Source organism: Natrix helvetica (genome assembly GCF_964273705.1).
Source record: "Natrix helvetica genome assembly, chromosome: 2".
Lineage (NCBI taxonomy): Eukaryota > Metazoa > Chordata > Lepidosauria > Squamata > Natricidae > Natrix > Natrix helvetica.
In genome coordinates, this window is record NC_138552.1 from 83,217,115 (window position 1) to 83,241,265 (window position 24,151).

The following is a 24,151-nucleotide window of genomic DNA, read 5'->3' on the forward strand; positions in this document are numbered from 1 at the left end:
TCTGGCAATAACCATCTAAACCAAACTTCTTTATTGTATAATTTCTTTGATAAGAAGGAATAATTCCTCCTTCTTTCTCTTATCTTTTTCGGGATTTGCTTAAGAATGGTGATTTCTTCATCTTTATATTTTAGTGGTCCCTCCCTTTGGGCCCCAAGCACCTCATCCCTTGTGGTCCTCCTGAGAAATTTAACATGTACCTCCCTTGGAACATTATGGCTTCTAGCATATGCTGAATTAATCCTGTAAACCAGATCATATCCCACCGCAGCTGTTCCTTGTCTCTCTTAATGTATTCTGCTAAAATTGTACTCATAATATCCTTAAGGTCTTCATTTTCTGTCTCTGGTAGGTTCTGGAATCTGAGAAAAAAGGACATTCTTTCAAATTCTATTTTTGCCATGAAGTTTTTCAGGTCTACATTTTCCTTCCAGATTGCCTTAACCTCCTTCCCCAGCCCAGCAGCTCCCTCCTCCAACACCACCATTCTCTGTTTATTTTCTGAAATATGATGTTTAACATCTCTGAGTTCATCTTTGAGATCTGTCACCTCTTTTTTCAACTCATTTTGACCCTTTATAGTTTCTTGAAACATTTGGGAAACAGATAGCTCTTTTGGGCTCTCTCCAGACCCTTCTTGTTGTAACAATGAAGTAATTTTCGTTTGCTGCATGCTTGGACTGGAGGTGGCAGACGCAGGAGCCAAAAATGACGTACCCGTTGGTGGTTTCTTAGGCCCCATTTGTCTAAGTTCAGAGATGTGTCTTTTACAAAGAAAATGGCATCAGCGGATTGCGCAGCTGTGCCAGTCAAGGAGGCAGGCAAATCCGAAAGTGAAGAGTTAATTCTCCTTCACAGTTCCAAGGCACCGAGGCATACCAGAAAGGGGAAGGTCAGATAATCAAAGTCCAGGAAGACCATGTAACAGGGGAGGTCCCAGTCTCCCTCAGAGAGGGTAATGAAACAATACCAGAGGGTTTTTTTCGAAGGTAGTTTCAAAAGGCAGACTTCATTTGTAAGTGCAAAAACAAAGATGGAAGAGAGCCATCTTGGCTCCTCCTTTCACAGGGAGAAGAACGGAGATCTCCATAAAGTTTTTTTAAAAAGACAGCTCAGCAATCATCTCTTGCAATTGTGATAGCGATCTTTCTCACATAGTTAGTTCAAGTGACGAGTCAGCCTTTGTTCTCTCTCCATTCCAATAGAGAGAGAGATAGTTCAAATGCCACTTAATCCGAGGGGAGGGGGTAAAGAGAAGAAACACACCCCTCTAATCTTCAGTTTCAAATAAGTTGAACATGAACTTACAGTAGTCTGCTGTTTATCCTTTAATGACGATTAAGGAGATCAGGATGGCTCCCCCACCACCAGCATTCAGCCGCTCTTCCTTGGATAAACTCCTTCCTCCCAGAGCCCATTCGGCGAAAGGGCGGACAGCCCAAAGCTGTCCCAAACCCCCCCTCTGCTCTCCGGCTCCTAGGTGAGGCTGAAAACACTCCCACCGGCTGCCGCCAATTCTGGGGGGTTTCAGCGAGCCGCCCTTCGGCAGAAGACCCCTCCAAGGCTCCCTGTGCTCCTTATGGAGCCAACCGAGGAGACGAGCGGCAGACAGTACGTCTTTCGCCAGCAGGAACCGGAAGTGATCCTGTAAATTTCAATTCTGACTATATGCCTAATCGAATATGTGAAGGCACATATTTGATTAGGCATATAGTCAGAATATTTTCTCATTTAATCATACAGACCTTGACATACCATCTTGTGTGCTCATTTTTTGCAAAAACTTACATATGTAAGCAAAAACCCGTCCATCATCAGTACACAGATCCAAGTCAAAGTCAGTTTTCTCACTTATAAAATCAAAACTCCTTTTGTCCAACTGAAACCTTTCTGTCAAACTGAACATAACCAAATCATTGACAAGTATGACCTTCCATTTCTTTGGAGAGTCAGAAGCCAATTAAGCAAACTAATTGTCTCCTGCAAACTCCACTCCCCTTTCGCTCCTCTTTTATTTCCTCTGGGAGGGACCATTCATCGTCCACCTGTTGCCTTACTCCCAAGTCAACCCCTGTTCTTTAACTGTTCCCTTCATCTGACAACTCTGCGCATGCACACACTGGGAACAGGCTCCAGCTGTTTGTCTGCCTCACTGATGTCTGACTCTGAAGGCAGCTGATAACTGGCATATGGCTCTGGCCCCTACTCTGCCTTGGACACAGAGCTCTCATCAGATCCTTCCCCAGACTCCAAGACTGGCCTATGTTCCTCCCCAACCTCCTCACTGTCTGAATCTGCTGCCAGCTCCGCTGGCCACTGGCAGACCACAACATTTACTCCATAAATCATTTAGAGAGTAGTGCAAAGCACTATGAGTTCTGTTGCTATTGAAGATTACCATTTACAACAATAAAAAGAATAATACAAACTGCTTCTAAAAAACATGAAGACATTACTTCTTTGAAAATCTGAAAAGGTATTTCTTTTTCTCTTGAACTTGAACACTTAAATCTAGGTTAGGGTTAGGTTAAGCAACTTGATTGCCTTTCTAACATGAGAACTATTCTTAGGCTCTTCATTCTAGCTTGAAAGAACCCCACCACTAGTTTATTTGAACCAAGGTTAGACTCTTATTCACACATTCCCCTCAATTGTTTTTTTTATAAATATAATAATGCCAAATAGAACTTTGCTATTGTGTCATATTTGCTTATTAGCCTCTGCTTTGGAGATTTGGGCTAATTTTAGGAGCTCCTACCCATAAAATTGCAATATATAGGACAGGCAGTCAGATGAATGAGTCAGAAGGACAGCTGAGAGAGGCTGAGTAAGCGGGGCAAGAGATGGACTCATTCATTCTCTTATAAATGTGACTGACATCAGAAGCTGAAGCCTGCAGGATGCAGATCTACAAAAGGAGGCACTCGGGGAAGTCATTTCCTTTCCGTCACTATTGTGCGAGTATTTGCTGCGCCTCTGAAAAGAACACAGCTTGGCTGGCAAGATAAAAATCACCGCATTCACAAATCGCTGGAAGAGTGTGCAATGCTGGCAGGGTTTTCCACTGCTCTCCTCCTGTGACCCCAAAGCAGCTGTGCCCCTGGGGTTCGCCCTATTTTATTCTTAGATTGTGTGGAGAGGACTGGGGTGGAGTAATTAGAAGAGCATTGGAGACTGTTCAGAAAATGAAACGACTACCTCTGCCCCTGCACGACTTTTTAAGTTCTCTGGTTCACATTACCTGTATCTTCTTCATATTTAATATTCACATCCTGCTGTTTCTTTAAAAGCCAATACATTACAGCATCTTAGGTCCTTGGGAAGAACTCGGTGCGCATGACGATCGACACCAGCTAAAGAACCGGCAGCCATGATTTCACACTTTTGTGACGATATGTAATAACAATTCATTTTAAACCTGTATTCCACCCAACGTTCAAGGATTCTGGATGACTCAGAAACAATCAAAGAAATTATAAAAAAGATGGCAAGCACAGTGAAGGGAGGGTCATCGTGACTCTTCTAACAACAGCAGAGTGGGGGCCGGACATATTCCAGAGGGCAGGTGCTGCTATGGGGGAGGTGCACTTATGGGTTCTGAGAGATGGCATTGTTTTATCAAAGGACCCCCTCCAGCACGCAAACTCTGCAGGATCAAATTAGCTGGGCAGACGTAGGAAACAGGGAATCCCTCATAGAACATTCTGGCATGTTCTATACAACTAAAGTCTTTCTATAATCAGCAAAGCAAAGGAAATGTCTTACTATTCTGTTTGTTTTTCCATTCTCCATCTTTTTTTTAAGCATCTAAAATCATGTTCTGTTGTCTTTTCCAGAATCTTCCTGTTTATTTGTCACGATCTGGTAATTTATACATTCCTTTGTACCTCCTTTCTTCAATATAGATTAGGGTTATATATATTAGGGTTATATTAGGGTATATTAGATATATTAGAGTATATATTATATATGTTACGGGTCCCCCCCCCAATCATCATGCCACTCTAATTTAGCAGCAAAAAGCTAAATTAAAATTTTGATTTTAGAAAATTACAATGGACTAAGGATACAGATAAAATTGGACTACTGAAACTATAAAGTGTTAGAACTAATTATAAGGAACAAACAGCTTCTCATGGGAAATGGATTCTGCTTTGCGTTTTGTAAGACAAATCAAAGATAATTTTATGATTTCAAAAACACGACATTAAAGGGGGCTAAAGATTTTAGGCAGATAAAAGATTTACAAGCCTGTAAAATATTGCATAGCATAATCACAATAAAAATGGCAAATGAGACTTTTGAAGAATAGAATTAAAAAAAATAGTCCTAATATCAACAATGTCAGTAATAATGTTTGTTTCTATGGATGGACTATGTCCAAAAGATGTTATTAAAAAATGACAGATGTACAACAAACTTTAGCAGATAAATACAGATGGTATTGAAAGTGGATTTCAATTGGTATGTTTCAATTGGGTATGTTTAGCTTAAGAGAAAGAAGGACTAGGGGAGACATGATAGCAGTGTTCCAATATCTCAGGGGTTGCCACAAAGAAGAGGGACTCAAACTATTCTCCAAGGCACCTGAGGGTAGAACAAGAAGCAATGGGTGGAAACTAATCAAGGAGAGAAGCAACTTAGAACTGAGGAGAAATTTCCTGACAGAACAATTGATCAGTGGAACAACTTGCCTCCAGAAGTTGTGGAAGTCTTTAAGAAGATGTTGGATAACCATTTGTCTGAAACGGTATAGGGTTTCCTGCCTAGGCAGGGGGTTGGACTAGAAGACCTCCAAGGTCCCTTCCAACTCTACTATTGTATTGTATTGTATTGGTAGGCCAAAGAGAATATATTTTAAAAAGATGTTTCACTGGATATACAAAACAAACTGGCTGAGATATCAGAATGTAAAAGGGAAATATAAATGACAAACCAAAAGAGTGACCTGAATAATATTTTCTTACTGATTTACAAAGGAGGCTTATTAAAGTTTTGAAGAACTCTGTTCAATGGGACAAAGAAGAAATGAAGAGAAATCAAATCCTATAACAATATTTGAATGAACTAACAATTAAGATAGGAGTAAAAGGAAGAAATATAAAGATATATTTGATCAACATTAAAACAAGATATGTGGTTACTTCTGATAAAACTCTTTATGGACTTCCTGCTGACACTAAGAAAATATATTGTTTTATGGATTTGTTCATAGATAAGAGATGTGCTATGTGGGATAAAGAGATAAATGTTTGTAGGCTTGGGGGACGATTTGAAGAATCACTACATTTGTTTATTATTTTAATAAAGGTTGGAAGTCACTTTATTTTCTCTTTCTCTATTTTTTCTTTTTTTTTCTTGCACTTTTTACTCCATTCCAGTCTCTTTTCTTTAAATTTAGTTTACATTATATTTTATATTATAGTCAAAATTCTTAATAAAAACATTTTAAAAGATATGAAATACTTTTGAATTCCGAGTTAACCAAGTTTATTGTGTTGTGTGCTGACAATGGCATTGTAATGCTGTGTAATGCTGTGTATCTCATTTAACTGCTAAGCTTGCTATAATTATTGTACCACAAATTAACTTGCCTGAGAAACATCAACCAAAGGGATAATTGCCTAGATCTAAATAGTAGCAAATTGTTTTGCCAGCTATAATATTTTAGCTGTAAATGTAGTGGCACTACTCGTGACTGCTGAATTTAAATATGATGGCATTAAGCCAGCTAGCTTACTCAAGAGAAATAAAACCTTTAATTTGCAAAGATGTGGCTTATTAAGGTGGAGGCATCACACAGTTATTATTCAAATATAATTAAATAAAGCGGGAGATGATGCAAACTAATTGTAATCTTTCTTGCCATTTATAGGATCATCTAATTCTAAATGCAGTCAAGGAATGTTTACCAAAATCACAGAAGCAGTTTTGCAAAGAGGCATTTTACTTTCTTAGTCCCCTGGAAAATTGAACTTTGTTTTATTATGGGTGTCCTCCATCTCAAATCAATGCAAGATTTATTCTGAGACACCTACTTTTGATGTAAATAAATATTGAACTAGGGAATATGGATGCCAATTACCATGCAAAATAGTTGTGCCGTGTTTGTTTATATGATTATTTTCAACAAAACTGATTGAAAACCAGCTTAGGCAATCAGATTTCAAAATTCAAACCTTATCAACATGAGTGTTAAGAACATAGCAAAAATGATCAATGTAGGCTCCCTAGGAAGAAAGGATCTTCTTTATTCTGAGTATGTCTCAAATTACAAATGACTAGCTCTTCCATATAACATTTTTAAGGATATAAAATGACTCTGATATAATAAAGGAAAAATCCATATAGCCAAGGATATGTTAAATATAGTTGCCAGATATACAGGTTGTCCTTGACTTACAGCCATTTGTTTAATGACTATTCAAAGTTATGATGGCCTTGAAAAAAATAACTTACAACCTGCCTTTAAATTGCAACTAAAATACTACCCCCACAGTCATGTGATTGCAATTTGAGCACATCGCAACCAAGACAATGTTTGCCACATCTTGCAGTCATATGAATTGACCTCAGCGGGCTTCTGCAAGACAAAGTCATTTGAAGATGCTGGATTCATTTAACAATGGCATGATTCACTTAATGACCATGTGATTCACTTAACAACCAAGATAAAACAGTCTTAAAATCAATTGTAATAAGGTCATAAGTTGAGGATTAGTTCACGGGAGCTTCTGTTATGTTGATGATTTGAATGGAAGAGATGGAGATCAATATTATGGTCCATTTTTCATTTTGGAGTGAAGGGTGGAAATTTGAGTGAGGGAAGGATTGGGGAAAAGAGACTGGACCATTCCTACTGTTAGATACTTGTTCGAACTAGGGTGGTTTCCACCAAGGTCCTCTGTTCCGGCAGGAACAGAGGTTTAATCCTATTGGTCGAAGGGTCTGACAGCTCCCTATAAAAGGGCTGCTGTCAGACTCAACCTTCGCTGGATTGTTCTCACTTGTTGTACTTAAGAAAGAGCTGTTGTTACCATTAAGCCTGTGTGTGCCTATCCATTACCCAATCTAACACCTGCCCTATTTTTTTTCCAAAGCTACCTGGCCAGTTCTGCTTCCAGAATGCAACTAGTTTGTTGCCATTTTTCAGTAATGCAGTCTTGGGATTCTGTGCAGCTTCTCTCTGCAGGTTAATCATTCTTATTTTTTAGCAACAGAAAGCAGATCAATTAATCAAGAATGAAAGTAATGAAACAGATCATATAAAAGAGTGGCTTTAAGTATTTTGAAATACACAAAGGATCTATAATTGGGTGGATAAAGGCGGCAGGGATCTTTAAAAAGATCTAGAAATGAATGAATGCACCAATTGAGCCCTTCTTTTATATATGTGAAAAATCTGTCAAGACTTCTTTTACCTTAAAATGCTGTGAATTGCAAAAATGGATTTCAGTGTTACCTGGCTGGCTGTAATGAATATAATCTCTGCCATCTATCAGTTTTGGGTGCAAAAGTTCACAGCACATAATCAAATTAGAAAAATCCATATTCTTCATCGCCATAATTATTATGGTAAAGAAGTGTTTATAGCAACTGTTAAAAAGTTGTATTTAAAAAGTCATATTTGTGTGTCTCACTAAAAAAGTGGATTAATTATGGAAATTTATCCGCAACAGCACATATTCTAGGCCAGAGATGTCAAACTCGATTTCATTGAGAGCCACATCAGGGTTGTGTTTGACCGTGGGGTGTGTGGCCTGGGTGGGTGTAGCCAACTCAACGTCACTCATGCCCAGGACATCTGTGGTGGCCTGGGCACAGCCTCCTCCAGCCCTCTGCCCATAAAAATGGAGCCTGAGAGTCCATTTTCACTGGCAGAGGCACCGCAGGCCGTTCCTTCACTATTTCCAGGACAGCTCCAAAGGCTAGATCTAAGCAGCTTACGGGCCGGACCCGGCATGTGGGCCTTGAGTTTGACACCCCTGTTCTATGTAGTTCATTTAAACCAATGACATGTAATTGAATTTAGTATCTTAAGTTAGAGCTGGACTGGACTTCCATAGAGTCTCCTACCGGAATGACTCTCCTGAAATGGTTCTTTCTCCAGTAATGCCACATCTCATTTGACAGAGGGGCTTGGAGAAGACAGTTGAAAATGATCTCAGTTCATGCCATGATACCTTTTCCTGGGCACATCTTATTTTTATTCCAGCAGTAATCATCTTGACAGCCTTTAATCCTGGACATTTGGGAAAAGAAAACCATTAGGGGGTGACGGTGAGTAGTAGCTAATCCAGTCTTCTTCAAAGCAGTATATAGCTGCAGCAGGGCCTATAGCCGTGATGGTGAACATAGCACATGGAGTCCTCTCTGCGGGCACACGAGCCGTCGCCCAGCTCAGCTCCACCACATATGCACACACACCTCCCACTGGCCAGCTGATTTTCAGGTCTCTGGCACGCATGTGGGAGACTTTTGTGCATGCACGGGGGGAGGGGTGTCGGGCACGCATGCATGGGGTGGGGAGGGGTGCCCACCCACAGTCCATTTTTGGTCCCAGGAGACTTTAGGGAGGCCTGCTAGGTGTGGGGGGTTGTGCACATGTGCAGGAGGAGTGAGGCACACACGAGGACAAAAAGGTTAGCCATCACTGGCCTATAGAAAGGTTATCTAATAATAGAGGGAAAAGAACTCTTGTTTTCCATTTCTTTGCAGGATCCAGCCCTCTGATAAAGATAGAATTAAGGGGATCTTCTTTGGGCTATTAATCTTTAAATCTTTCGCATAATCCCTGACCTCCGGTCCTTCTGACGCGCCCTAAAAAGTTGGCTTTTCCAGCAAGCCGGCCTGGCCTGTTAATTTTTATCTCATTTTTTAAATGTTTTGTCCTATAAATTGGGTTTGTTTTTGGGGATATGTATTTAATTTCTTTTTAACTTTCGGCATGTGTGTTTTTTAATGTTGTACGCCGCCCTGAGTCTTTTGGGAGAAGGACGGCATATAAATCCAATAAAACAAACAAAACAAACAAACAAACAAATGACATTGATTACAGAGTCGTCCTGCCTTTTCCCTATCTGAGCAACTACTTGGCAAGGCCATAATTTAGACAGATAATGCAACGATTCCCCAGGAATCCTACTGCAGACAGACTGTATGTTAGAATCTATTTTAGGCATTTAGATGCCTGATTGACTCATGTATCTTAAAGCTGTGTGTTGCCATGTAGATTTCTGAGAGCTTTTGGGTATTAGAATGCTGGCATTTACTTTTTAGGAGTTGCTTACTACTCTGACACTTCGGTGTATGATACATAAATCAAAACCACATTTATATCTACAGTTTCTGCCTTTGCGTTAGAACAACACATTGATCTGGTTTCTCATCTGACCACACCAAAAAGCTTTTGCATCAAATATTGCCGCTCTGTATTTTCTTAACCATACTGAAGTTGAGATGAAATTTTCTAGGCTCAAGTAGGGGACTAGGGACCTATTCCTGAACAATAACTTTCAGCATCCCAATGGCTTATCACTGACCATGCTGTGTAGAACTATGGTGAGCATGGGAGACCACACATTTCTTCTCTACTTTAGATAGTCTGCTATGCTGAAAATCGGGTGGCCAGTTGAAAATAGGGTTCTTGCCTCTTTAATAATTAGGTACAAGGATGTATTGAGCAGATATAAATGTAATCTTTGCAGAAACTTCCATGACAGAAGGTTGCAACCCCAGATTAATTAGCCAGAAAGGAGGTTACTCCATTTTCCAAGAAAAAGGAATTCCATATGTGGTGCTTCTGTCTGCAAGTGTTATTATTCTGCCTGCAAATATTCATATTGAATTTTGAAGATTGGTGCTGTCACCTGATTTTTCTATGATCTCCAAAAAGACTTATTTCACAAGGACCTTATTGTACTTCTTCTGATGGTGATCAATTGCACAGGAAGGCAGCAGAGAGATTCACTTTTCTAATGACAGCTTTCAAATATTTGGCAAATTGCACTGGGTGAAAAGCTAATAACGTATCAGGATAGATTCTTTGTAGAAATCATGCAAGAAGATATATGATGATGTTGTATTTTCCTCTCGCAACCCTCCACCTTCTTATCTCAAATTTTCATCTAGTGTCCTGCTACAGTTAGCTTGATTGACTAGCTTGCCTTTTGTACTTGCAGTACCCCTGACCTAAGTTTTAAGTTCATTGACTGTGCTAGCTTTTCCTAATTTGATGTCCTTCAATATGTTAGAATTACATATTGCGCAGAACATATTTCAGTTCAACCCATTTCAGTTGGACATTGAGATGAGAAATACCCCTCTCTTATAGTTTAAAGTTGCATGCCCACTTGTGTGGAAATTAGGGAGAAAATATCCTTTGAATCCAGGAATTTGACTATGATATCCTCTGATTAATTTCAATTATCAGCATTTTTGCTTCCAGTTTGGTGTGTTTGTTTTAAACTCTTTTTTTTAACAGGATCAGGAAAGCTAAATCCGGCTGCCTAAATAGAAACAAGAAGCGGGGGGGGGGGGGGGGGAACCCTGCTTGCTTTTCCCTGAAAAATGCCCAGTGTTCTTGGTTGACTGTAAGTGGATCCATTCAAGAACGAGAGCAACTGCTATTTAGTCTAAATCATCAATCAAACGTGCCTTGTCATGTTGCTGTCACATGACGACTCATGATGTTTTTTCCCTTTGTGGAGCTAGGGTGGGCGTGGCCTGCATGTGATGCACCGGGCCTACAGTCCGCCAGTTTGACACGCTGATAAATTCTTTTATAGCGGATGAGTTTCAGTTAGCAAAGGTTTTAGTGTATTTCAATATAGCAAAAACAAAAAAAAATCATATCCATTGAACGATAGCCAATAAAGATAGTTACGTATAATCAAAAGCCATACTTTACGTTAAATTTCAGTATCACATTCAATTTTTATTCCCTAATATTAATTTACCAACGAAACAGCTCTAGCCTCACTTGCATTATACTGAATAGGCCTGTTTCTCAAATACAAAGCAGCTATTGCGAAGATACATTATAGTTGTTAGCAGGGGTAGTGATTTAAATGTGCCTCCACCATCAAAATACAATTTTGTTTAATGATTTTCCTACTTTCACACAGATCTCTAAGTGTGTGGTTAAGTGGTAACAAGTTTCACTGAAATAATCAAAACTTTTTCATCTAACATGTAGTTTCAGGGTGAAATATGATCTTCAAGACACAGTTTTGATGAAGCACTGAAATGAAATTAACCCTCTGTTTCAGCTACAAATACACAGCAAAGCAATAGAAAAAGGATGCTGTTCCTAATCTCCATGAAAAATAATTCTATAAATCCTTTCATAAGTATAATTATATGTTTCCTTATTAGTTATTGTTCAAATAGTATGTTGTTTTGACATGGTAGCATGCGAGCCTTCCTGAAATTAATAACAACGATGAGCTTTTAGGATGCCCTGCATTACAGCTGACATTACTCGTTTATATGATGACATTAACTGAGTGCAAATGAAGTCTCTTGTACATTTCGTGCGTTTTGTGCCATTGCTGCTGCTGTCTTTCCACTCATTCGTAGTTCTTTTTGTCCCCAATGAATGTGCAATAGCACTGCAGCAGTGATTCTGCAGCAAAGCGCTAGCAAGGCAGAAGAAAATATAGCAATCCCAGCACTGCCAAATCACCGAGCAGGATGATAGATGGCTGAGTGGGTGGGTGGATGATGGGGTTAATATTGCCCCCAGAAAATGAGTTCCTGATTCTGAAGAAAATGAGAAGAACTTCTGTGTAGCTACAAAATCTCAATGAACTACTTGTACTTTTGCCATTTTAATGAAGCATTACAATGCCAGGTATTTATCTATTATAAAATATGTTTTTAAATACTAAAAAAAAAACTTCCTTAAGCTACAGCATTAGGCCCTCTAATATTATGCCTATATCTCAGGCAACATAAAATTTAGTACTGAGTATTCAGTTACGTACAGTACAACGCTATGCTTTGCTTTTGTTGATCTGTAGCATAGATCTGGGAGCCTACTGGATTCTTGGTGTGAAATGCTGTTATGCTCATTCTGTCCTCCTCCCAGTAAAGTTATCTATCAAGATGACCACATTTAATTTATCCAATAATCAGACCAGCGCTTCTGTTGCTTTTTAGCCTGCAAAGAAGTTTTTGTTAATGAGTTTTGTCCATCGATTACCTCTGCTTATTTTGGTTCTCTCACACTTTTCCCCCACCAAATAAGATGGGTTATGGACCAATAGTTGACAGTTACCTCTGTGAATTTATGTACCCACATCATAATGATATTGCACCTGTTACGTTTTCCCCATATGGAATGCAGAAAATAAACAAGAGCCCAGACCAGAATCTAAACTGGAGTAGATTTTGATAATGAGTATCCTTCAAGAATGCTTAGATATCATTACTACCCTTTTTACCACGATATCATAAGGACGTAAGCAGTGCCCTGGACCAGACCCCTGCCCTGCTCGTCCAGCAGTCTGTTTTCACTGTGACCAACCAACTTCACAGGGAAGGGTCCTAGTCTCCCAGCAGCTGGCCTTCAGAGGCGGGAATGGGACAACTTGCCATGGCCAACTCATCGCAGCCAACTCAACACAGGTAACTTGGCACAGGACAACTCACCACGGCCAGCTCACTGCGAGACAATTCATTGTGAGACAATTCGACAATTCTATTCAATTATTTAAAATAAATAAAAATAATGTTGATTTTTGCCATTCACATTACATTTTGCCCTCCTTTTGCATGCTTTCTTTAATGATTCTGTTCCACTGTTTCTTTGATACTAGGGCAACTCTTGTCCTGCAGTGAGTTGTCCTGCAGCAAGATGGCCATGGCGACTTGTCCATGGCAAGTTGACCATGGCAATTTGTCATAGACTCTTCAGAGGCAGCCATCAAGATGACGGACATCACTCCCCATAAATTGATCCAATTTGATTCTTCTGGGATTCACTTTTGTTAGTTTGGGACTAATTGATCCTCCAATGCAGTGATGGCGAACCTATGGCACGCGTGCCACAGGTGGCACGCGGAGCCATTTGCCTCCGGACCGTCCCTGAAGCCTTCGGAACGCTTAAAACGACCCTCCGAGCAAACCGGGAAGCCTCCGGATGGTCCCTGAAGCCTCCAAAGGGCCTCTGGGGGAGCAGGGGAGGCTCTTTTCGCCCTCCCCAGGCTCCCCTCCACAGAATCGGTAGTAAAAATGTTTATGAGCCATGGTGGTGCAGTGGTTAGAGTGCAGTACTGCAGGCTGCTTCTGCTGGCTGCCTGCAATTTGGCAGTTCAAATCTCACCAGGCTCAAGGTTGACTCAGCCTTCCATCCTTCCAAGGTGGGTAAAATGAGGAGCCAAATTGTTAGGGACAATATGCTGACTCTGTAAACCACTTAGAGAGGGCTGTAAAGCACGGGGAAGCTGTATACAAATCTAAGTGCTATTGCTATTATTAATGTAAGTTAGATTTTGATAAATATTGTTTATAAGGTTTTGCCCAGAGGCTAATACAAAGGTAGCTGTGTCATAAAATCAAGAAGGCTTTATTGTTACATGCATGAAAAGTTTTAATTAGTTGAAGGATTTCCATGTAGTATGAATTTGGCTTTCATTGACTTCCGGCTATAATTCATACATTGTAGTTTTTAATCCTGAAAGACATTCAATGATGGAATATTAGGGCTCAGTGCTGGAGTTATGCTAGAATGCAAGAACTTGACAATGTTGTGGGATAAGACAGTAAAGCTAAAAGGTTGATAAAAGAGCCAATCAAAACATACTACAATGAGGATTGGTGTTGCTCAAAAAAAAAAAAAAAAAAAACCTCCAACCACAAAAGGCACCTTTCTTTTCGATCTGTGACATAGAAAGGCAATCTTTAGTTTGTGGTGCTACAGTTAGAACAATTAATCAGTGGAACAGAAGTTGCCTCCAGAAGTTGTGAATGCCCCAACACTGGAAGTCTTTAAGAAGATGTTGGATAGCCATTTGTCTGAAACGGTATAGGGTTTCCTGCCTAGGCAGGGGGTTGGACTAGAAGACCTCCAAGGTCCCTTCCAACTCTACTATTGTATTGTATTGTATTGTATTGTATAATATTTTTTGAGGAACCTGAGGGCCACAGTGGAAAAAGCAGTATCGCAAGATGGGTTGAGCTAACTGTTTCCATTGATTTAGAAAGGTTCTCAGATAAATTCTCTTAAATGTGTGTTAGAATTTTCACCGCATTCTTAAAGTATTGTTGGGACTCAAAAGGTTGTGCCATCAATTTTCCATACGTTTCTGCTTAAAGAAGAATCTGGGGCCATGAAAAACAGGCATGATTATTGTGTGGTCATGATTATTATATATTTGTATCTGTACTAAAGAACTTTGGAAGTTACTCTTCTACTTTTTTCATATATATTTTCTTTTCAGGTTTTACTTATAATTCTCCTTTTTCTCACTTCTGTCTTTTTCTAACTTTTCTATTATTCTGTCCTTTATCAGTTTTTGAAACTGATAAACATATGTAGAGAGGTAAGAGAGATTGTGTGGTCATGACCTGTTAATAGAAGAGAAATAGGGAACTAACTAGTAGTTACTTGAGCAAAGAAAAGAAATGCTGGACACGCAGAAAATTTATTCACTCCTGTCCCTGAAGTTCTCAGGGACACAGCTTTAAAACCAAATCTATCCCCTTTGAAGCTTTGATCATTCACACCATTAAATCAAGTTATAAAGCCCAAATAAAGAGATAAGCCAGAGAACTTTGACAAGGCTGTATATTTCCCCTCTGTTTATTCACCCTGAATGCTAAATATATACCAAGGAAGAAGATGACTGTGGTTTATAAAATTGGAAGGAGAAACATCAATAATCGGCACTAGGCTGATGTCGCTATTCTGATAGCTGAAAATGTTAAGGATCTGCAAGCTCTAGTAATGAAACTCAAGGAGTGCAGTGAGAAAAAAATGGGACTAAAATTAAATGTAAAGAAGGCCAAAGTAATGATAATAGGTAGAACAACCAGCTTTAGAATAGACAGTAAAGATATTGAAGTGATGGATAGCTTCTGCATTTTAGAATGAACTATCAACAGTAAAGGAATAAGCCCTCGAGAAATAGAACAGCAAAAAGTTATTCAAAGTGCCATGATGGATCTGCACCTACAAAAATCAGAAGTAGACAATGGCGTTGCCACATGGAAGTGAAAGCTATACTTTGAAGGATCAGGATAGGAACAGTATTGACGCTTCTGAATTTGGTTGGTGAATACCAGTGACGTGCGGTGAGGTTTATGACTGGTGAGGCACTGACACAGTGCTGGGTTTCAAATATTTTTAGACTTGTGGACTTCAACTCCCATAATTCCACAGCCAGGCATGCTCAGTTCCAATTTAAAGCGACAGCATTTGTTTTTCTCCTTTGCTCCTTTCTTTTTCTTTTTCTTCTCCTTCCCCTCCTTCCTCCCTCTCTCCCTTCCTCCCCCTCTCTCAAACACACACACACACACACACACACACAGAAGTTGGATTGGACTATCTCTCCTACCCATTCCCTCTCTCACTCACTCTCAAACAAACCCCCCCACACACAAAAGTTGGACTTGATATCTTTTCCAGTGGCTTGAAAGCAGCTCCTCTGCCATCCCCCCCCCCATCCCCCTGCTGCCTTTCCCAAACACCTCCACCATTGCAAATGCAGCCTGCTGTCTGGGTGGGAAATGCCTGGAACACAATAAAGCCCACCCACCACCTCCTGCTGGCAGGCTGGGATGAGAGGAGAGGCAGAGAAGCCGGAGGGGAGCCGAGCCGAGCCTTCCAAAAGAAAGAGGCTGGGGGGAAGTGTGTGTACTACAGCATGGCTCTTTGCCTGGCTTCCTGCTTCCTCCTGTGGTCTCCTCAGTGCTCGCTTGTGCTCTCCCTCCCCAAGTGTAGTTTGATTGCAGGTGGAGCCCCGTTGCCTTTTCAAACTTGTAATCAGTGAAGCTGGGCTAGATTTTTATATAGTTTTATCCAGCTGCGTGTGTGAGAGAGAGAAATGAATGGGGGCCTGGGGAGGAAGTCACTACACTTGGGGAGGGAGAGCATCAGTGAGGTTAAGCAGAGTCATCCACGGTGAGGCAGCAACTAGCTCAGCTTTTTCCTTTTACTTTTTTTTTTCATGATGAGAGTGGTGAGGCTGTGCCTCACTTGCCTCACCTGACTGCACGTCACTGGTGAATACCAAGAAAACAAACAAATGGATCATTGAGCAGATCAGTCTAGAGAACAAGTGGCCAGGTTTAAGTTATCCTAATTCAGACACACAATATGAAAACCTACCTTATTTTTCGGAGTACAAGACGCACCTTTCCCCCCCCCCAAAAGAGAGTGAAAATCTTATACCCTGAATACAGCATTTTTGGCCTCCCAAAACCCCGCCCCCTTCACAAAAATGGATGTGCAGAGGGTTTGGGAGGCCTGCAAATGCTCCTGGGGGCTGGGGAAGGCAAAAACGAGCAAAAGAAATGGGCTCTTTTTGCTACTTTTTGCCCCCCCAGCCCCCAGGAGCACTCTACAAGCCTCCTAAAGGCTATGCATGCCCTTTTGGGGGGCAAAAAATGGACCATTTTTTGCTCACTCCCCCACCCCCAGCCCCTAGGAGCACTTTGCAGGCCTTTCAAACTCTCTGCATGCCTCGTTTTTCACAAAGAAAAAGAGGTGTGCTTTCACAAAGAAAAAGAGGTGTGCAGAAGGTTTGGGAGGTCTGCAGAGGGCAAAAACTTTTTTTTAAATTTAATTCTTCAAAATCTTGGTGCATTTTATACTCTGAAAGATACAGTAGTTCTCCACAGAAGGCTTGAATGCTTGGAAAGGTGGAAAGAAAGAGAAGATTGTATCATTGGGGACACCTGAAAAACTGAATTTAGAGCTAAATCACCCTGGAAAAACTTTATCCATGTGGTGTCCGAGAGTTGACCACAAACTGATGGCACATCATGATGCTGTTTCCCTACCCACACAAATGCCTGCTGCTTCTATTGGAGATGACCAGGCCACATTTTCTGCCTGGAAAATGAGCTGGTTTGAAGTTCTGTTGAAGGGTGGGGGGAAATTTTATAGGCCTCAATACAGAAATCCATGATGTCAAGAGATCCAGACAGTTCAAATTGGTATAAAAATTTATTATAAACTTAAGCTCTCTATAAGAATCTGAACTACTAACAGCCAAGGGAAACTAACAGGAGATAAGACTAGAATGAATTTAAGGTGGGCTCGACTTAGATCTCTTCTGGGCACGAAGGGACTCATGACTGATGATGCATTTGACCCCTCCCTCGGGCTCAGCCTGGTCATCTCCTACACATATGATCGGTTTTCTTTAGTTTTCTCTCTGTCATCAGCTTATCTGCAGTCATCCTCCTTTAACAGGAAACCTTTAGCTCAGCAAGCACTGAGTTTTATGTTCGTTTTTCTCTGGTGGTGAGGTTTATTTTCAAGGAGGCTGGTGTTTTTTCTTTCATCACAGACCGCCGCATGCATAGTGGAGGATTTGTGGTTTCAGGCTCGGTAGCACACGTTCCCTTTTCTCAAAGCTTTTCTAAAAGTTGCTTGTGTGCCAGGAATTGATTAGGGAAACGCTCTGTGTTTTTCTCCCAATACAAGCATAGCTGCTGTCAGTGCTTTGCATATTTTTCTTTTAAAAAAATATATTGCTAATTTTTATGATTCTTTGAGCAGGTTTTTTTCACAGTGAAAATTATAACATCTGCATAATTCTGGAGAAATCAAGGTTGGAGCCCTTGTCGAAGTGGGTTTACGGGAAGGAAACTAGCAGGTTAAAAAAAGCCTGATTTTTGTGTAATTCATTATAGCTGCCCAGAATTGTCTGATTACCAACGGTGTTGCAAGCAGTTGAGATGCAGCTGAACTATTTCTGCAGTGCTAGTGATAGCACTAGCACTAGCACTTAGACTTGTGTACTGCCCCATAATGCTTTACAGCACTCTCTGGGTGATTTTACAATGTCAGCATATTGCCCCCCATCTAACAGGGTCCTCATTTTACCGACCTCTGAAGGATGGAAGCCCTGTCGAACTCCAGACTGTGGGCAGAGTTAGCTGGCAATACTGTATTCTTACTACTGTGCCACCTAATGGTAGCAGAAAACAGTTCTCTCAGGGTTATCCAAGGTATTGAGAGCAGGATTTACACCTGACAGGATCAGGGCAGACATGGTCCCTTGGCGTGAAAGGATCCTCCTTCCAGCTTTCTACTCAGCTTCTCTTCTCATGGAGTTTAATGCTTTCCTCTGCAGTGAGGGAATAGTGGCTCCCTCCATGGAGACGAAGACATTTTTTTTTGCATTTTTGTGTTATGTGCTTGCATATATTTGTGTGTATCTGCTCTTCAGCACACATTTGGCTGTCTAACCTTGGGCACACTGAGTTACACATGCATCTCTGTGTCTATATGTGGGTGTACTGTTGTATCAGGTCTAGGCTGAATGCATTCATATATTTCCTACCACTCTAGTTATAGGATGAGTCAAGCAAGGATTCATTCCCATCTGGTGTTTCAAGATTGTTTCAGACATTCCTTAAACAATTATCCTGGAAATATCACCGAATGCCCAGGTAGTCCTGTTTTTTTTTTCTGACAGGCACTCCTATATAATAAATATGATTACAAGGATGCTTGTTTTATTGCTATTTTAAATCATTCCTAACTGTATGGAAGAATTGTATGTGTGTGTCTGGATTTGAAGCAGCAAAGGACAACGTTGAAGCTTTAATCATTTGAGCAAAGAGATAAAAATACAACAAAGCATCAAGTGTAATTACTTTCATTTTTGGAAACATTATTAAAAGAAAAATAAAAGCTCAATTTCTCTTACAGGATGTATGCTTTAAATAGCATGAAAATGTGATTCTAAAATTTTACTTCATCAGATCTTTTTCTTCTATTGTATAATTAATGGAAGATTCATTAGAGCCACTTTTACTGATTAGAACATTGTTCACTTGATCAGTAATCTTGAATTTGAGAAATATTGCTTTGTACGGGCTTTTACATAGTTCAGAGCTGGCTTGAAATGTGTGTGTGTGTGTGTGTGAGAGAGAGAGAGATGGAGGGAGGGAGGGAGGGAGAGAGAGAGATTCCATTGGAACGCTTCAAGCAATTTAAACCAAACTTGGTACACAGATGACTTACTCTCTGGAAAAAAATACTGTGCGGGTAAGATACCTCTAACACCCCTTGGTGTGTGTGTTCTGTTAAGATACAGGCTGTTGTGCCTTAAAGTGGCTTCTACTGTACTGCCATAAAATGGCTTCTACTGTACAGTGAGGTGGAATTGCCATGGTAATGGCATCACAATACTCCACAAGGGGGCTTTCTCTGGTAAGGGGGAAAATCCAGCATTAGAAATTACGTTTGGTCCAGACATTTTCTCCTATAAGTAAATACCTAGACAACGCCGGGTTATCATCTCATTTAAGATATAATACCAAATGTCAGAAAGATTTCCTGTGTTCATGTTTGCTTCTATGTTGTGGCATACAGTTAAACAAGGGCTATTTTCAAGATAGGTACATCTCTAAATGTATCCCAGCTTTTCCAGTGAAAGCAGTATATTTTAAGCTCTGCCCTTGTTGAAGGCACTGGGGAATCTGGTAAGGAAATGTCTCAGAAATTACGATCCAATGGGGCACTGGTTATCTAGTAGTATATACATCCCTGTGCCACAAATGTTTATAACAAACCACAATGTCATCAAAATGGCAATACAAGCCTCATGTAATTGAGCAAATAAAATGATTACCGGTATGTAATTATATCATGACCTCTGATGCACCATAGGGCAATTTAGTGATCAACAGGAGGATGGACATTGTCATTTGGTCCAGAATGCGGCCGCGCGGGTGATTATGGGGAGTACGAGGTACTCCCATGTGACACCTCTCCTGCGCAAGCTGCACTGGCTTCCTGTGGTCTATCGGGTGCGTTTCAAGGTTTTGATAACGATCTTCAAAGCGCTCCATGGCTCAGGACCTAGCTACTTGCGGGATCGTATCTTGCCCCATACATCCCTGCGACCAATTCGCTCGCACAGAGAAGGACTTCTCCAGGTGCCGTCCACCAGACAGTGTCGGGGGGCGACGCCTAGGAGCAGAGCCTTCTCTGTGACGGGCCCAGCCCTGTGGAACGACCTCCCCCCTGATATCAGGACCACCTCTGACCTCCTCTCCTTTCGTATAAAGCTCAAGACCCACCTATTCCAAGTAGCTGGCCTGGCTCAACCATAGTTTTATCATATCGCTCCTGACGGGTTTTTTAATTGTGTATTTTGTATCGTAATTGAGGGGATTTTTAAATTGAAATTTTAATTCTATTTTATCCATTTGTTTACCTCCTCCATGCATATGTTACTGTTTATATTTGTATATTTTATGTGTTTTTAATTGAACGCCGCCCCGAGTCCTTCTGGAGAGGGTGCGGCTAAGCAAATAAAATTTGATTTGATTTGATTTGCCCACTCCTTCACTCAAAATGCACAATGTAGATGTTCTAGTATTCTGAAGGTCATGAACACAATTGGAGGATGGTGAGCTTGCCCATTCCCATGTTCCTAGGTGCATTTATAGCATACGCACTACCACCACCATTATCAATTGGAACACCCCATAAAGGAATCGTTGCAGATTGAAGAAAAAGTAGAATTGCTGGTATAAGCTAATGTGTCATTATGTTCAGTCATTAGTCAAGAGCACATATGATAAGGGAAGGAGTCTGCTGGGATGGATGAATGGAATGGATGGATGGATGGACACGGTGGCTCAGTGACTAAGACGCTGAGCTTGTAAATCAGAAAGGTTGTCAGTTCGGCAGTTCAAATCCCAAGCACTGCGTAACAGAGTGAGCTCCCTTTACCTGCCCCAGCTTCTGCCTACCTAGCAATTTGAAAGCATGTAAAAATGCAGGTAGTAAAATAGGAACTACCTTTGGTGAGAAGGCAACAGCGTTCTGTGCGTCCTTGGCAATAAGTCATGCCAGCCACATGACCATGGAGATGTCTTTGGACAGCTCTGGCTCTTCAGCTTTGAAACAGAGATGAGCACCGTCCCCTAGAGTCAGGAATGACTAGCACAGGGAACCTTGGGAACGGAACCTTTCATTTTACTGTATGTATGTATGTATGTATGTATGTATGTATGTATGTATGTACCGTGTTTCCCCGAAAATATGACAGGGTCTTATTTTCTTATGGGCTTGGGCTTATTATAGGGGATGGCTAATTATTTTGGGGTTGCCGGGCGGCTGCTCCCTTGCGAACTGACTTCCTCTCCAGCCAGGCAGAGCGCCATTCACTGACCTAGGGGGTATCCCTAAGGCACCAAGCCACGTGGCGCTCTGCCTGCTCCCCAGTTTGGGGATTTGCTGGGCAGTTGCTCGTGAGTGTGGTCACCTCATGGCTGCTTTGCCCCTGAGGCTGTGCCCAGTTCTTTGGGAGCCAGTTCGCAAGGGAGCAGCCGCCTGGCAACTCCCCCCTCCGGCCAGGCAGAACAGCACTCCCCAACCTAGCGGTATCCCGAAGGCGCCAAGCAATGTGAGCGCCTTTCTCTTCCCCCGGCTCCTGCGGCTTGGCGCCTTCAGGATACTGCTATGTCGGTGAGCGGTGCTCTGCCTGGCTGGAGGGGGGGTTGTCTAGGGGGTTTATATTTGGGGATAGGCTTATATTTTTGCCCACACGAAAAATGTGGCAAGGCTTTAGTTTCAGGACAGGTCGTATTTTGGGGGAAACACGGTATGTATGTATATTTTTGTGTCTGTGTGTATTCTACCTACCTATCTACTTATCTATCCATCTATCTATACCTTCCTAAAAATTATTAAGTGGATATACAGTGTAAAATCATTTAGCTTCTGTATTATCTGTTTTAGGTTAATTGCATTCCTTTTATTTTACTCATAACTATTAAAAATGAGGAAAACACTGCAATTGTCAAGCCTATCCAATGGAAGGAACAAGTTTCTGGAAACCTTCTTAATCCTTTTCATATTTGGAATGCAAAGGTCCCCCCCCCCCCTTCTCTCTTGAGATCTGATACCATTTAACAGAATTGCTTAATTTCACTTTCTAAACAATAGCACCATCTAGGCAGCCATGACCCACAGTTAATTTTGCACAATAACTAACAAGTCACACCCTTATTTAAAAGAAGTCCCAGTGCAATCTCATCAATATGATAAAATTTCAAAAATGGTTTTTTTTCTTATTATTCATAACTATTACTCAGAACAGCCTTTTCCAATTTTGTGACCTCTACTTGTGTTGTGTTACAATTCCCCAATATTCTGCTCTGGCCTAGCTTCCTGAGAAAGCATAAATCACAATCTTAGTACCCCAAACCCTCTTTTATTTATACAGCTGGAAATTATGGTCATTCCCAGTCTGCAAGGGTTCACAAAGTCCGTGAAGGTTCCGACAGATGTCTGCTCGAGTTGCCATAGTCTTTCAGGGAAATGTTGATAAACACCCACCTTATCTCCCTTGAAAGGCTGCCAGAGACCTAACTGCCAAATGCAGAACAAGGCCAAACGTAGCACAGAGTCAAACAGAATTTTTCAAAGCTTGAACCAACCAGATGAACTAATTGCTTCCTGCAAAAGCTCACATCCAATTTGCTCTTCTTTTATGTCTTATGGGAAGGGCCTATCATCTCCAAGCCTTACTCCTAAGTCAACCCTGTTTTCTTAATTGTTCTTGCCTTCTGGCAGCTCTGCGCATGCTCACTGGGAACAGGCTCCCGCTGTACTTCTGGCTCACTGATGTCAGACTCCGGACACTCCGAAGGCAGCAAATAACTACCTGATAGCCTTGGTCCCATCTCTGCCTCCAATGTAGAGTCCTTGTCCAAGTCTTCCCCAGACTCCAGGACTGGCCCATGTTCCTCCTCAACCTCTTCACTGTCCAAATCTGCTGCTAGCTCTGCAGGCTGCTGGCGGACCACAACATATTCCTTTCTCTCCGGAAATATTTCTCTGAAGAAACTTCATCTGCTAGGTTTCACGGAGGATGCCTTGGGAAACTACGACCTCAAGGATGCCCAATTTAGGATAGCCCAACGGCTTGTGGACGTTGATTTACAATATCTATGAGCCAGAGCCAATAAAACTTGCTTCCCCCTGACTCTCAAACAAGTTAATAACTATGGATTGAGGATGGCTTCCTATTTTTATACCCTAACCATTCCCAAGTATAGAAGAGCTTTTTCCCCAGCTCGCTTCAATGTCTTGCCCTCAGCACATCTGGATGGTCGTTTCAAGAGGCTCCCGATTAATGAGCGGCTGTGCCCTTGTGACAGAGCCGAGGTTGAGACAGTGGAGCATGTCCTTCTATTTTGCCCTATGTATAGCGTGGACAGATCTAGGTTACTGTATCTTCCTGAAATCGTCCCTTCTGGACCTGATGGCTGTGATTTGTTTGTGCATTGCCTTGGGGATGTCTCCTCGTACATCACCTCTCAGGTTTCCAGGTTTTTCTTGAGAGCTGTGACCATTAGAGGAGAGAGCTGTAACCTCCCTTAGTTGGGCTTTTGGTGACTGGCTGCTGTGTCTCTTTTGTAGTGGTCGTGTTTTGGTCTGTGACTGTAAATAAAGTATTATTATCTCTTTCTCTCCGGAAATGATAAGACTGCTTGAAAAGCACCTCTGAAAATACACAAAATAGGCAGGCATATATCAAAGCATTACAATTACTTTATTTTGTCTGCACTGCTTTGCACAGAAAAGTTTTATAAACATACGTGATGGTGAATAAGGAGGAGGAAGGAGTATGGTATATATTCACTGTGAGTTATTTATAATAAATTTGGAGTAAAAAAAATCAACTTTTTTTCTTTTTTGCCTTTTATTGCAGAAAGTGAGTGAAAAAGTTGGTGGAGCGGAAGGAACTAAGCTAGATGAAGACTTCAAAGAAATGGAAAGGGTGAGCCTGGAAGTTAATTGCTCTTGTATCACTTACTGCGGCATTCCCCAAGTGCGTTTTTATATATTTTGTCAAAGAACATCACAGTTGGATGTTATGTTTTCCTAGGTTGCTTATCTATAGCTAGACAACATAATTAGCATAACTAGTACTATTTAGATCAGATTAAT

General features: G+C 41.1%; 1 protein-coding gene across 1 annotated transcript in view; it reads left to right on the forward strand.

Moving 5' to 3' along the window:
- Positions 1-24,151, forward strand: part of SH3GL2 (SH3 domain containing GRB2 like 2, endophilin A1) — a 115,989-nt gene that overhangs the window by 57,842 nt on the left and 33,996 nt on the right. Inside the window, exon 2 of the mRNA XM_081940181.1 lies at positions 23,913-23,981. Coding sequence (XP_081796307.1) covers positions 23,913-23,981 — 69 coding nt within the window. The remainder of the gene's footprint in view (positions 1-23,912; positions 23,982-24,151) is intronic.